The sequence below is a fragment of the Hemitrygon akajei genome, chromosome 3, assembly GCF_048418815.1.
Source record: "Hemitrygon akajei chromosome 3, sHemAka1.3, whole genome shotgun sequence".
Classification (NCBI taxonomy): Eukaryota; Metazoa; Chordata; class Chondrichthyes; order Myliobatiformes; family Dasyatidae; genus Hemitrygon; species Hemitrygon akajei.
The window spans coordinates 169014507-169031079 of record NC_133126.1 but is presented as its reverse complement, the minus strand read 5'-3'; the positions used below and the strand labels follow the sequence as shown (position 1 = coordinate 169031079).

Here is a 16573-nt window from a genome sequence, read left to right as displayed (position 1 = left end):
CTATTTTTTTAATCAAACATTTCTCACCAAATGTAATTTTGTAATGTAACCAGTGGACCAAGGCTATTTCCTACAGCAAAAGGATCATTAATCTAAACCTTTACATGTTAGTGAGACAAACTTTTTTAATAGCAGTCTCAAATGTACTGTTGATCTTGAGCAGAATGTGTCGTGATTCTAAGCAAATAATACTGATCCTGATGAAGAACTGACCTGATTTGAATTTATAATGGTGTCATAGTTGGATGCAGGTCCGTTGGCCAAATCCTTAGTTATCAGGCTCAGATCTGGTGACCAAATTCTATTTAAAAGTGCAGTTTTAGAATGATCAACTTAAATGCGTTACATCCAAGCAACACAATTAATTTCAACAGCATGAAAGATTAGTATAATCTGAGTAAGATAAAGTAAAGATCTGAGTAAAGGTAAAGTATATTGTACAAAGTTGCATCCATGTGGATTTTGCCTTTCTATATTTTAATGAATCAAATAAAACAGCATTTATGAAAATATTTGGTTCCCCAGCACCAATCACTTGAGCCTTACAGCTTGAGCAAGCAAGAGTCAATCCTGACCACTGGTGCATCTCCTATGTGGGGAGAACCTGTTAACTTGTGAGTTTCATGAGTACTCTGGTTTCTTCCTACATCATACAGATTGATGGTTGGTATGTTAGGTATATTATAAATTGCTCTTAGGAATGTGGTAGAAAATGAGTGGTGCTTGCGTATTTCCTATTCATGTGCTGCCCTGTGGTTCTTCACTAGGTTACTCAGTTCCGTCAGCTCTATGCAAAGGTTATCAACGACAAGCATGATGACGTGATGGCCAAATTTGGTGCTATCTTAGCTCAAGGCATTCTTGATGCAGGTAATGCAAATTCTACATTGAGGCTCGACATTTTACTCAAGAAAGCTAGTCTGTGGATTTCTTGCATATAGTTTCTCTCCAGTGTAACCAGATTAACTTTTTAATATGTTATCATTTTCAAAGTTACCATTAATTATTAAAGTATTGCATATTTTGCCCAGCGATGAGACCAGACTAACTGAGATATATTTCCTTCTTTCCTCCTTTCATTTCTGAACCTCTGTGTCATATTAATTCCATACCAATGGAAGTATTCTCAAACCTAAGCTACTTTGGAAATTTGTCATTATTTGTGTCCTCAATCTCGACAGCCACCTCTTTTAAAATCTTTAAATTTAGATTGTTAGATTAATAAGATTAATAGTGAATATTTTCATTAATCTCTAATACATGTCAGTGATAATTTTAAGTTCCTTATTATCATAAAATCTTTGTTTTCCTGCTGTTTCTGACATATGTGTTGTCTTAATACCTCAAGTCATTCTTTTATTGGCTGTATTTTGGATATTGGAGACTTAAGAGCTATAATGAAGCCTACTAAGTATATCCAACTATATACAGTGCGCTTAAACTCTAGCCTCTTTTTAATAAAGGTCAACATGCCATTTACCTTAATTACCTGTATGACCTGTCTGCTAACTTCTAGTGTTTTGTGCACTGGATAACTAGCTCTTTCTGGACTTACCGTAAATCCTTTGCAAAATCTCCATTTAGATAATAACCTACTTTTTGATTCCCACTGCCTTAGTGCATGACCTTACACTTCCGGACATTAAACTTAATTTGCCAAGTTGATATCCAGTCAATTAGTCTACCAATATCCCACTGCAGAATCACGATGTCCTCCTTTCCACTATATTCATATCATTGGCAAATTTGGAAACCCCTTCCTGGTCATTAATATAAATAATAAGCAACTGAAGCTTATGCTGTATTTCCTGGAGTCCTTCACTAGTTACATCCTTCCAGTTAGAAAAGGACCCATTTAGTCCAATTCTATTTTCTACATGATAGCCAATTTTCAATCTATGCTAGCATACTTTTTTCCAATACTATGGGCTATTAATTTTGCACCAACCTCTTTTGTATCACCTTGTCAAATGCATTTTGGAAATCTAAATACCCTGCATCTAGTTTCCCCTCTATCTACTCTCCCTGTCACATCCTCAAGAATTAAAGCACATCTGTCAAATGTAATTTGCCTATCATAAAACTACATTAACTAGGTTTGCTTACACGCAGTTTTCTTAAATTATTATTTATTTCTTCTGATTTTTGATTCCAGCATCTTGCCAATAATAAACATTAAACTAACTGACCTATATTCCTCACTTCTGCCTTGCTCCTATTAATGAACAATTTATTAAGTTTATCTCTCTTAATCGTTTAGACGCTGCCACAACCTATAGTGGTAGCCATTCTCAAAGTCAAAGAGCATTACAGCATAGACAGGCCCTTTGACAAATCTGGTCTTCTGCCTACTACCAGACATCTGCACCTGGACCATATCCCTCCAACTTCTCCCATCCATATACCTATCCAAACTTCCCTTAAATGTTGCAGCTTGCCTGTTTTAAATATTGAACTGGCATCTACCTCTTCTACTAGCAGTTCTTTTCATATTTGTACCATCCTCTGAGTGAAGTTCCCCCTCAGATTCCCCTTAAACATTTCACCTTTCACACTAAACCAGTTACCTCCAGTTTTAGTCTCATTCAGCCAGAGGGGAAAATAATGACTGCATGCATTCACCCTATCTATACCCCTCATTATTTTGTATCCCTCTACAAGATCTCCCCTCATTTTCCTATGCTCCAGTAAATAAAATCCTGATCTACTCAACTCAGGTCAAGTCCCAGAAACATCCTTATAGATTTTCTCTGCACTTTTTCAAACTTACTGATATCTTTCCCATACATAGCTGACCAGAAATGCACACAATATTCTAAATTTAGCCTCACTAACATCTTTTATTTATTTATTGAGATACAATGCAGAGTAGGCCCTTCCGGTTTTTTGAGCCACACTGCATAACAACCCCTAATTTAACCCCAGTCTAATCACGGGACAATTTACAATGATCAATTAATCTACCAACTGGTAGATCTTTGGAGAACATAGAAACTCTTTGCAGACAGTGACAGAAATTTTACATGGGTTGCTGATACTGTAAAGCACTATGCTACCGTGCATCCCGGCTCCTGTTAATCAGTGCTTTGATTTATGAAGGCCAATGTGCCAGCAGCTCTCCTATGACCCCTTCTACCCATGATGCCGCTTTCAAAGAATTATGGATCTGTTTTCCCATATCGCTTTGTTCTACCACACACCTCAGTGCTCTATTATTCACTGTGTCAATCTTGCCCTGGTTTGTCCTTCCAAGTGCAACACCTTACACTTACCTGTATTCAAGTCCATCTTCCAACTTTCAGCCCATTTTCCCAACTGAACAACATCACACTACAAGCTTTGATAACCTACTACGCTCCCAATTTTGATGGTACCTGCAAATTTACTGAGCCAGTTTACTATACTATCTTCTAAATCATTAATATAAATGATAACAATGATGGACACAGCATAAATTCTGAGAACTCATTGAAGCCAGAGTAATCATTCAGCCACTCAATTATCTTCAGTTAGACCATTTTTGATCTGTAACTATCTCCAATTTTTAAAATTGTTTCTGTATACCTTAATATCCTTGTATATCACTGTTTTGAAGTTATCAATGGACCTAGCTTTCTTTGGGATGGAGGGAGGTGGGGGAAAGTTTGATTTTCCTGTGTGGAAGTAATCTTCTGAAATGGTCTAATTTTAAGTTTGTGTTTCAGTTTCTAGAGTCTCTCACTGGAGGAAATAGTTCAAAAGTAACGAGTGAAGATTTGCAGATGCTGGAAATCCAAGCAACATCCACAAAATGCTGGAGGAACTCAGCAGGCCAGGCAGCATCTATGGAAAAGAGTAAACAGTTGCTGTTTTGAGCCAAGACCCTTCATTGGGACCCATGCTTGGATTTCCAACATCTGCAGATTTTCTTTTGTTTGTGATTGAAAACCATATTTTGAATTTGGTACACATTCTATTTCTCCTGAAGTATCTTTTTTTTTCAATAATCAGGCAACAATAATGTATGTTCAATCTTCTGGAGAAGCAAGTTGTTATTAGACTTGATGTATCATCTTGTTATTTCCTTAATTGAAACAACTTTATCATCTAAATCAATTATACTAGAGGTTCTGTATAAGTAATTGGACCCATATTGGCTTGAAATCAATTCATGGGTGGAATCTAATTTATATTGGAATTTGACAAACAGTATATGGACATTATAAGTTAATGCAAGGCAGTGTATTTGAATATTGAGACTATTCACATATGATCTCAGCTGCATAGTTTGGAAATTAATATCTTGATCACTTTAAACACAGCATCTTATTAAATTAGAAGCTGGCTTTAGATGAGATGGCAGTTAGTCATAAAGCAATACCACACAGATATAGGCCCTTTGCCTTAATGAGCACATGCAGACCATGGTGTCCACCTTCTCACTTTCTCATTCTCACTTTGCTACGTTCTGCCCATATCCCTCTCTAAATCCTGCTACTCCAGCAATGCCTTAAGGTGCTTCTTAAATTATACCATTGTACCTGGCTCAACCACTCCTTTGGCACCTCATTTATTATATAGTTGCAGTAAAGATGTACCAAAGTTACAATTTTATTTACAAAAACTTGCGTAGTCAAAACACACCAAGGTATATAATAGAGGTGTTATCAAACTAAATTTAGTAGTGAGACACCGGATTATGTTGGAGCAAGTATCTAACAAGATTGGTCAATGAGACAGGATTTAAGAAGCACTCAAAAAGCTGTAAGAGGAAGTGGAGTTGCTGAGGTGTGATAGTTTATGCCTTGGACAGTTGAATTAAAAACAACCGAAAATTTGGGTTGTGTGATGGTGTATAACACAATGTATTTTTTTCTCCCTCTATTGAAATTGAGATTCTCCAGAAAATAATTTGAAGGGTGAGACTGTAAGTTAGATACAGCAGTCAAAGCTGTTATATTTACAAGGCTTTTACCTGCTGCGCAGTTTCCAAAAATGAATGCTTCATAGAATATGCTCCTTGTTAAGGGACCTCCAAGCTTGAACAGTTTAGTAAAACAAAGTCCATTTATATACAATTAATTCCTTGTATTGCACAAATCCTTTGTCATTTAAATTAATACATTTTGCTTAACTCCTAAACAGCAGGGACATCAAATCATAATGTAAGGTTATTTAATTTCCTTTTTCTTGATAGGTGGCCGTAATATGACCATTTCACTTCAGTCACGGACAGGGCACACCCACATGCCCTCAGTTGTAGGAGTGCTGGTGTTCACTCAGTTTTGGTTCTGGTTCCCTCATTCGCATTTTCTGTCCTTGGCCTTCACTCCAACTGCAGTAATTGGACTTAACAAGGACCTCAAGGTAATTTGTGTGTTTTTTCCTTTGCTCCTTTTTTCAAGGGAATGTGGGAAACAGGAAGCTTATGAATTGGGAATGGTGAGTTTTAAGAGAAAGTGGGAATCATCACCAGTGAGACAGTTGCCAATCCATAAGGATTTCGGAATAACTATCTCATGGATTATCAAGAGTTTTACTGTATGCTGCTTAAATTCACCATGCCTGTAAAACAGGAAAGGTTAATGCTTTGCACATAAACTGGCTAACTTGCGTTTTGTATTTAAATTAGTCACAAAACTAGATGATTTGTGCATGTACTATAGTAGATAGATAGGTTATTAAAATAGATTTTAAACATGCAATGAGGTCAGGTACTCCAGTGACAGCGCTCTATGAGCTATGATAGATGTGGGACCAATTGCAGGTCATAAAACTTGAGCAAATAAAGTGGATTCAGACTGAAGAACTCTTTCTGATGCCTGTTACACTGTTGGCGTTTATGGCAACAGTGAAGATCCTGCATGTCTGGGCTTCTTTCATTATATCAGAAGCTCAGTTCTCACTACTGTCAGTCATGCAAATTCTGAATGGAGACTCAGCAATACCACCACACTCAGATGTAGAAGGATTCTTCATTGCTGTTTCCGTAAAGTGTTGTTTTACCAGTCAGGGTTCTAAGCCCTGAGCTGAACCCTGAAATCAGGAGGGCCAGTGGACCGCTCTTATTCTAGCCTCTACCCTTTGACCTGTTTGGCATGGGTGACCCTCCCAAGAGCCAAAGCATAAAGCCCAGACTCCAGTCAAAATAGCTTTCTGGGTCATTGAGGCAAGCAAGCCTCCAAACCACAACAAAGTTGTGGTTCTCTTGGAGAAGACTGAAAATATTTTCACTACTGAAAATACCATCTTTTAGATGAAGTGTTAAGCCAGTGCACTTTTTAAATTAAATAGAAAAATGCTACACATGTTGGAAACCTACAGAAGAAAATTCTGTAACTACCCTGTAGATCAGGCCACATCTACAGCAAAAAAGATGTTTCTGGCCAATAAGCTTTCATTATGTGATGAGTTCTGTGAATGGTCGTTGCCTGCTCTCCACATATGCTACCTTAATATTTACAGAATTTTCTAAGTTGCATCTGCAGTTTTCTTAATTGGATGTAAAATATCTTACAACTGAAGAAGAGCTAGATAATTGTTGTATTCTGTCCAGTGTTTCTTCCCAATACTTGTATTATAATTATGATTACACTGTAAATGTGTTCCATTGATTGTGAAATGCCCTAGGAACACCAAAATTGTACAGGTGTCCCCTGTTTTTCAAACGTTCGCTTTACGACAACTCGCTGTTACGAAAGACCTACCGGTACATTATTACCTGTTTTCGCTAACCAAAGAGGATTAAAAAAAGATGCCCGCTTTATACGTGTGTTTACCCCGAGAAAGGCTACAATGACAGTGAAACCTTGTGCGGGCAGTTGTTAGCGCATGCGTGTATGTGCCGATTTTTTTTCTCCAAGTCGATTTTGGCTCGCTGTCTTCCCGATTTTGATAAGTGAAACTACACCGTACATACAATATTTCTACTTTATTGAGGGTGTATATTTATCATATAATTCATGCTTCTACTATATGTTAGTGTTATTTTAGGTTTTATGTGTTATTTGCTTTGATTTGGTAGGTTATTTTTTTGGGTCTGGGAATACTCAAAAATTTTTCCCATATAAATTAATGGTAATTGCTTCTTCGCTTTACAACATATCGGTTTACAAACCGTTTCATAGGAATGCTCTACCCGCAGATTGGGGGGGAGAGACCTGTATATAAATGCAGAAATTTCCTTCCCATTTCTAAATAAATCGAATTGCACAAAATTTTCTGGTGTATTTTGTTGGCCTTGTTTTTCTTCAGCTTGCTGAATAACTTTTGAACACTACTTGTATGGTATGCTTTGTTCACAGATGCCTAAAGTCCAGTACCGATCAAACTGCAAGCCATCCACATTTGCTTACCCAGCCCCATTGGAGGTTCCCAAAGAGAAAGAAAAGGAGAAGGTCTTATTTCATAGGCTATTTCCATACATAAATGATAAATCACAAATGCAGTGCAATGTTCAGAGGGGTAGAAAAGTCTAAACTGTGAATGTTTTCTCTTTTTTGGTTCTCTTGTAAAATATTCAAATTATTTTTTATGAAATTGTATCTTAAGTTTCATCCATTTAGTTTAATTCACGATTTAAATTTTGAAATTGTTGTTAAAATGCAAGTTAAAATATTGAGTATTACTAAAACAGCAATATTGTACAGTCACGAAAGTTTGTTTCTTCTTTTGATGAAGTAGAAAATTCAGGTATTTTTGGTGATTGCACTTTCTATAGCTGTTGCTGCTGTTGTGTATTTTGAACTTGAACTCATCTTTATTAAGGATAAAACACAGAAAATATAGACCACTATAATATAGTGCAGTACAGACCACTTAACCTACTCCAAGACCAATTTAAACCTTCACTTCCACGTAGCTCTTCATTTCTCTTTCATCCATATGCCTATCTAAGTCTTCTAGATCTCCTTAATGTATTGGCCTCTACCACCTACCACCTCTCCTGGCTGTGCATTCCATGCCTATAAAAAAAATTACATCTGTGCATCTGACACATTAAAGTTATGCCCCTTGTATTATCTATTTCTACCCTGAGAAAGTGTCTCTTGCTGTCCTCTCAATCTATGACTTTTATCTTTATTCACACCTCTATCTAGTCGCCTTTTGTCCTCCTCTCCAAAGAAAAATTCCCTAACCTGCTCTCTAATCTAGGTAGAATCCTGGTAAATCTCCACTTGCACTCTCTATAAAGCTTCTACAGCCTTACTATAATAAGACAACTAGAATTGAACACAGTACTCCCAAGTGTGGTCTAACCAGAGTTTTGTGGAGCTGCATTCCCTCATGGTTCTTGAACTCAGTCCTCTTAATGATGAAGGTTAGCACACCATGCACATCCTTAACCACCCTATCAACTTGTGTTACATCTTCGAGGGATTTATGTCCCTCCACACTTTGAAGAATCCTGCCAATAGCCCTATATTCTGCCTTCAAGTTCAACCTTCCAAGTGAATCACTTCACACTTTTCCGAATAGAACTTGATCTGCCATTTCCCAGCCCAGCTCTGCATCCTGTTAATGTCCCATTGTAATCTATGACAACCTTCTACATTATCCACAACACCAATTTTGTGGTATCTGCAAACATGCTAACACACCTTTCTATTTGTTCATCTAAGTCATTTATAAAAATCACTAAGGGTAGAGATGCCAAAATAGATCCGTGTGGAACGCCACTGGTCATTGACCTCCAGACAGAATAGTCTCCATCTAATAACACCTTCTGCCTTCTGTTGAATCCACACAGCCAAGATTACCTGGATCCCATGCCTCCTGACTTTCTGAACGAGCCTACTACTTGGAGCCTTCAAGCGCCTTACTAAAACCCATATACAGCACCATATCCACTCCCTGCTTTCATCAATTTGTTTTGTCACTTCCTCAAAGTATTTAATCAGGCTCATGAAGAACAATCTGCCACTCACAAAGCCAGGTTGACTATCCCTAATTCTCCTGTCTAGGATTCCTCTCCAGTAGCTTGTCCACTCACTGATCTATAATTCCTAGGGTTATCCTATTGTCTTTCTTTAAACATGATAAACTTTTTCATTTCTCTACATTGTGACTCTTGGCTTGAAGTATAGATATGCAATCTGTTAAATCCACAGGTATCAACAGCTGTTTTGTCAATCACTGCCAAAGCAAAAAAGAAAGAGAAAGAAAAAGAGAAGGGAAAAGAAAAAGATGAGGAAAAAATGGAAGTTGTAAGTATGAAGTGAACAGAGATTTGAATTATTTGCATTAAAGTATCTTGTAGTCAGGAAACTGCTGAGAAAAAGAGAAAGAATATAATTTTCTTGCTTACACTTTGCAAATTTCAGAACTTAACATTTAAACATCTATTGAAGAATAAATTTAATACTTGAAAGTGCTCTAAATGGTAACTTTATTAATTTAGATTAGGAATGCTCATATAAATGTATACTTATGTTAATTAAAGTTGTTACTCTTCAGGAAGAAACGGAGAAGAAAGATGAAGACAAAGAAAAAGAAAAGAAGAAAGAACCAGAGCCAAGCTGTCATCTGTTGGAGAATCCAGCTCGAGTAATGCCTGCACAACTCAAAGTCTTGGCAATGCCAGAAGGTTGCAGATACCAGCCCTTTAAACCTGTGAGTATTGAGTTCAAAACATTTAACTTAACCAGTTGTAGATTTAAAGTAACAGAATGTAAGACATAGGAGTAGAATTAGGCCATTCAGCCCATCGAGTTCTTATCTGCCATTCCATCATGGCTGATCCCAGATCCTACTCAACCCCATACATCTGTCTTCTCACCATATCCTTTGATGCCCTGACCGATCAGGAAACAATCAACTTCCACCTTAAGTATACCCACGGACTTGGGCTCCACCGCAGTCTTGTGGCAGAGCATTCCACAGATTCACTGTCCTGGCTAAAAAAATTCCTCCTTACCCCTGTTTTAAAAGGTTGCTCTTCAATTTTGAGACTGTGACTTCTAGTTCTGGATGCACCCACCATAGAAAGCATCCTCTCCATATCCACCCTATCTAGTCATTTCAACATTCAATAGGTTTTAATGTGATCTCCACACATTCTTCTAAACTCCAGTGAGTACAGGTCCAAAGCTGCTAAATGCTCCTTGTATGTTAACTCCTTAATTCTGGAATCATCCTTCTGAACCTCCTCTGGATTCTCCAATAACAACATGTCCTTACTGAGAGTGACATTTGCAATTTTCCAGTCCTCCAGGCCCATGTCAGAATCAAGTGAAGGATACTTGCTTGAAGGATTCTGACCAATGCATCCATTATCTCTTCAGCAACCTCGCTCAGGACTTGGGATGTAGTTCATCTAGTCCAGGTGATTTAACCACCTTAAGACCTGAGTTTGCCTAGCACATTTTCCTTTGTAATAACAATGGTGCTCACTCCTGCTCCCTAACACTCATGGACCTCTGGCACACTGTTAGTGTCTTCCACAATGAAGACAGATGCTAGGTACCCATTAAGTTCATCTGCCATTTCTTTGTCCCCCAATACTACTACATCACCAGCATTATCTTCTGGTGGTCCGATATCAACTCTCAACTCCCTTTTACTCTTATAATTAAAAAATAATCTCTTTTAGCTTTTAGTATTCTGCTTTATATTATTGGCTAGTTTGCCCTCATGTTTAACCTTTTCCCTTATAGCTTTTTTAGTTGCCTTTTGTTGGATTTTAAAAGCTTCCCAATCATCCAACTTCCTACTCACTTTTGCTACCTTATATGCCCTTTCTTTGGCTTTTATGCAGTCCTTAACTTCCTTTGTCAGCCATGGTTGCCTACCCCTGCCATTTGAGAAATATTTCTTCTGTGGGACATATCCATCCTCTGCTTTGTGAACTATTCCCAAAACCTACAGCCATTACTGCTCTGCCGTCATCCCTGCCAGTACCCTCCTCCAATCCACCTGAGCAAGCTCCTCTCTCATGCCCCTGTAATTCCCTTTATTCCATTGCAATACTGATACTGTAACTTGTTTTTCTCCCTCTCAAATTGCAGTATCATATTTTGATCACTGCCTCCTCAGGGTTCCTTTACATTAAGCGCCCTAGTAAGATCTGGGTTATTACACAACACCCAATCTAAGATAGCCTTTTCCCAAGTAGGCTTAAGCACAAGCTACCCTAAAAAGCCACCTCAACAAATACCCTTTCTTGCGACCCAACACCAACCTGATTTTCAAATCCCCTTTACAATTGAAGTCCCCCATTACAATTGTGTCATTAGCCTTATTGTATGCTTTTTCCAGTTCCCTTTGCAATCTCAATCCCACATCTTGGCAATGATTTGGAGGCCTATATCTGATTTCCATAATATTTTTTAACCCTTGCAGTTTCTTAACTCCACCCACAAAGATTCGACATTCTCTGACCCTATGTCATCACTTTCTAAAGATGTAATTCCATCTCTTACCAACAGAACCACGCCTATGCTATGCCTTCCTGCCTGACCTTTCAATACAAAGTATATTCTTCGACGTTAAGCTCCATCTGTGGCTTCTTTTTAGCCACAGCTCAGTGATGCCCACAATGTCATCTGACCAATATCTGATTACACCACGAGTTCGTCCACCTCATTCTAAATGCTACACACATTTAAATACAGCACCTTCAGTCCTGCATTCTTAGCCCTTTTGCATTTTGTCCCTGTGGTATAATTTAACTCTTAATGCTCTGTATTTGTACCCAATCATTGGCTTGTCCTTCCTTACATTCATGTTACACTCATCATCTACTTGTAAACCTGCTGGCTCATTATTAACTCTTATCATGCTGGTTCCAACCTCCTTGCCATAATAGTTTAAACCACTCCTTACAGTTCTAGTAAACCTACCGCAAGAATATTGGTCCCCCTCAGATTCAAGTCAACCCGTCCCTTTTGTACAGATCCCACCTGCCCCAGAAGAGGTCCCAATTATCCAGAAAACTGAATCCCTGTCCCCTGCTCCAATTCTTGAGCCACATATTTATCTGCCACCTCATTCTAATCCTATCCTCACTGTCACTGTGCACTGGCAGAAATGCCGAGATTACTACCCTTGAGGTCCTGCTTCTCAACTTCCCTCCTAGCTCCCTGTATTCTGTTTTCAGGACCACCTCCCTTTTTCTACTCATGTCATTGATACCAATATGTACCACAACTTCTAGTTGCTCACTCTCCCTTTTCAGGATATTGTGGATGTGTTCAGAAACGTCGCGGATCCTGGCACCTGGGAGGCAGACTACCATCTGTATTTCCTTTTCACGTCCCCTCCCAACAGTACTTAAAATGGAGTACTTTTTGTTGAGAGGGATGGCTGGAGTGGTGCTCTCCACTGTCTGAAGTTCTCCCTTCCCTCTCCTGATAGTCACCCATTTATCTACCTCCTGTAGCCTTGGGGTGACTCCCTCCTTATAGCTCTTGTCTATTACTTTCCCTAACAAGCCTAAAGTCATTGAGCATGTAGGCATACCCCCTATTCTTTCAAGATTTAAATAAGAAATGAGGAATGAACTTACCTACTTACCTTGCCTCTGCCTGATCTCGCCAGAGCCCTGTTGAGCAAAAGCCTTAACTCTGCCTCAGATTACTCCTACAATGACCGCTCTGCTAGGCGGTACCTCCCTTTTATAAAGACTGGGTTTTTAAAGCTTTTCGCCAGACCTGCTCAGGAATGCTTCTGTTGCGTTTGCAAAGTACACCAATCACTCACTCTCGTCAAAAGGCTTCCTGCTTTTTAAAGCTCTCCGGCGGACCTGCACAGGAATGCTTCTGTTGTGCCCGCGCAGTGCTCCAATCAACAATTTCAATACATGGCTTAATAATTGATTAAGCATAATTATGCTTTTTATTATAGTAATGTAGGTCAGAAGGGCAAAATAAAACTTTTTATTTACAACATTTTTTGGTTAAGTATTAGCTTAGCTTGGATCATGGCTAGAAAGATGTGTTTTATGGAAGAACACAGTGATTCCAGCACTTCAGACCTTGTCCAACAGGCACAAGATATTTGCTATTTGCCCTCCTTTTCACAATTTGGGTCTAAGTTCCTGTTCTCCCTTTTAACTCACTGGGACCCGGTTCTGGCACTTCCATTCAAATCTCTGGTGCCTGGCTTTCCATGCTCCCTTGAAATGTACCAGATTCAGTGCCCGACATCTATTTTAAAAAATGTGTTGCAGTATTAATGGTAATATTATGCAATGCTCTCAAATCTGCCACTCTGGCCCCAATAATGTCCAGAATGTGCTGATTTAAAGGAGTTCTACTGTATATTCATTCAGATTAATTTCTTGTTTGAAATTCTACAAAATTACAAGAAGTGTTTTTCGTTACATAAATTCATCTGTTTTGTGATGGCGTGGTTGAAATTTTGTTGTTACAGCTATCAATTGGTGGGATTATTATTCTGAAGGACACCAGTGAAGAGGTAGAGGAGCTTGTGGAACCTGTTCCTGCTCATGGACCGAAGATTGAGGAAGAGGAGGAGGAGCCTGAACCCCCTGAGCCATTTGAATATGTTGATGATTAAACCAAGTAAGTCTTGTAGCTTGTCGATCCCTCTTGTGCTCTGTTTCATCAGTAACAAGAGTATACTTGCACTTGTGTAATAAATTCTTGTAGCAAAATGTCCCAGGACACTTGTAAATTAAAATAATATCATTAACACCAAGCCACAGAAGGAGATATTGGGACAGATGACCACCAGCACATTCAAAGAAATGAAGTTTTAAGAAACACCTTAAAGAAGAAAAAAAATAGTACTTAGAATTTGACAGTGCAAATGAAATCAGAAATTGTCAAAGTGTCAGAATTTGAGTGCAAAGATCTTGACAAAACAGGTGGCAGTTGCAGAGATTAAGAGCGACTGGACCATAAGAGATTTGAAAAAGTGTTTCTGCATTAAGCAATTAGTACAAGTCAGAAAGCATGAGCTACTAGCTGAAAATGAGTTACTGCATTTAGATTTTTTTGTTATGAAAATCTTGATTCATATTTGGATGCAAGTGTACTGGTCAACAACCGTATGGTTAATTTTCATATGCAGGTTGTTAGGCTATATGAGATTCAGAGAGCATTATCTGACTTTCCTAAAGTTAAAAAAAAATTAACAATAATTAATCTAAAGAGAATGGAAGTTTTAAATAGGAGGTTAGTCATAGATTCACTGGGTGTTTTTCCTAGGGTTCAGTGACTTTCCTGTACTTCTGGAGTCTAGGCACAAGTACTAGCTGTTTGATTATGTCTGGAGGAAGTGGTAAAATTATTAGAAATGCAAGAGCATGCCCAAACTGATTTTTGGTATTCAACTATCATGGCACCTGGACATTAGTTCATTGGTAATATCACTCAGCTTTTATCAGGCCTCTTACTTCAAATTTAAGTTCTTCTTGCACAATTAGTAAATGGCAGATATTGTTATAGCAAGTTGATGAGAAATTCATGTGAGCTTTGTTTTTCCAAATCTCCCTATTTAACTAGTGGCTCTACATCACATGTATTGTCTGCATTATGGGAACCAAAATATGAGCTAGATGCAACTTCTTTTATTTGGGTGGATTTAAGTAAATGGTTTTCAGATTTAAATGAGTGAGAATGAAATGTTTCAAACTAAGTAAAACATTTTTGCAAACAGGTGTCACTGAAAGGCTCATTCTGTTTTCTTTTGTTCCTTCACAGACTGTCCACAGAAATCTGGGGATATTTACACCATTTTCAACATTTTAATTTTATTGGGGGTACCTGTTTAAGGTGATCACACCATGCTTCTACAGAAAGGAGGGCTATTTCATATCTGGATTGATAACTTTCAGAACAACTGCAAGAGATTAATTATACATTGTAAAACTTGGTAATGTTGAAGAAATCAATAAACCACTTTCGTGTATAAAAACATTGTTTTTTATTCAAATGCTTTGTTTCTGTGCATTGGAGCCATTGTAGCAGGGTTATGATGCAACCAATCAGAATACTTTCCACTGAGTCTTTGATGACAACCAATCTCAAACTTATAATGAATTAGAACTACTGGTGTGCTTTCTTTGTGACTGCATTAATGTGATGGTCCCAGGACAGATTGTCAGAGAATTTGTAACCCTGAAATTGAAGCTGCTCACCCTTTCCTCCACTGACCCTTTAATGAGAATGGTGCATGTTCTCTTGACTTCCCTTCCTAAAGTCGCAATCATTTCCTTGGTTTTGCTGACACTGAGCACAAGGTTATTGCAGCACCACTCAACAAGCTGATCTACTTTGCTCCTGCATGCTTCTTTGTCACCATTTAAGAGTTTTCCAATACCAAAGGTGTCATCTGCGAATTTATACAAATGTTGAATTTGAGCTGTACTTTGCCATACAGTCATGAGTGTAGAGAGAGTAGAGTAGCATGCTAAGATTGCAGAAACACCATTTATAAATTCACCTTTGTTGATAGTCAGCAAGAAGATATTATCACTGATCGATACTGACTGTGGTCTCCAGACAAAGTTGTGGATCCATTTGCAGTGTAAGGTACAGAGACCCTGGTGTAGAAGATTGGTGATTAATATCATGGAGATGATGGTATTGAATGCCAGTCTTTAATCAAGAAGCAGTAGGCTGACATTTTTTCTGTTGTGTAGGTTCTCAAGGCAGAGTGGGAGAGCCAGTAAGACTCCATCCACTGTAGGCCTGTTGGCAGCAGTAGGTGAAATTCAACCTGTCCAGGTCGTTGTTCAGGCAGCAGTTAATTCTAGTCCTAACCAATCTTTTGAAATGCTTAATCACAGTGGATGCGAGAGCTACCAGTTGGTAGTCATTGCAGCAGCTCACCTGCTTTTGGACACTGGTATGATTACTGCCCTTTTCAAATGGTTGGGAGTCTCAAACTGCAGCAGTGAGAGGTTGAAGTGAGAAAAGACTTTAGAAGTTAATCATTTTAAACGAGAGAAGCCCATACAATGTTGAATCGAAAGTTTAAAAAAGTGGATTTTTTCTTTATTATAGTTTATTTTTTCTTTATTGCTATTCATTTATTTTGATGAAATTAAAATTAAAACAAATTAGATAATATGGCAATTTTTGGATAAGTGAGAAATAGCCCTCATAGGAACCAAGTTTCTTTGTTTTAGCTAAGATAGCTGTGGAAGTGCTACATTTGTCTCCAACAATTAAGATTCTATTTTTGACTTCATTCCAGTGACCCATACTGTTAAGTATTTGTATGTGGATTAGAATATTTCCAATTGAGCTTTGATTTTCATCCTGCAGAGATTATTCTGTCATTCTCTAGGCTTATGTGAAAAATAGCAATTTAATCTAATTATTCCAGCGCTGCCAGTGCCTGCAGGACATTCAAGAGATATGGATAGGAAAACTAGAAGAAAAGAATTTTTAAAAAGCATACTGTGAGCAGTAGTAAGTTTTTCAATTATTGAACTGTGTCAAAATACATGCTAAGAATTTAGAGAATTCAGAGGCATAGTGGATATATAAATATAGTCATGATTTGTGAATGGCAAAACAAAGGTCAGAATTTGTATTCCACTCAGTTACTTTGTTCATACCAATAGTTCTGGTTTTACGTTTGCATCATTCACTTCATTTTTATAATTTTTTTACTGTGCCAC

At 38.0% G+C, this 16573-nt stretch overlaps 1 protein-coding gene across 1 annotated transcript in view; it reads left to right on the top strand.

The window, feature by feature from the left end:
* Nucleotides 1–14859, top strand: part of psmd1 (proteasome 26S subunit, non-ATPase 1) — a 125151-nt gene extending 110292 nt beyond the window's left edge. Inside the window, exons 19-25 of the mRNA XM_073041271.1 lie at nt 768–870; nt 5177–5346; nt 7284–7376; nt 9090–9185; nt 9436–9591; nt 13351–13502; nt 14646–14859. Of these exons, the coding sequence (XP_072897372.1) occupies nt 768–870; nt 5177–5346; nt 7284–7376; nt 9090–9185; nt 9436–9591; nt 13351–13497 (765 nt within the window). The 3' untranslated portion in view covers nt 13498–13502; nt 14646–14859. The remainder of the gene's footprint in view (nt 1–767; nt 871–5176; nt 5347–7283; nt 7377–9089; nt 9186–9435; nt 9592–13350; nt 13503–14645) is intronic.
* Nucleotides 14860–16573: the final 1714 nt, after the last annotated feature.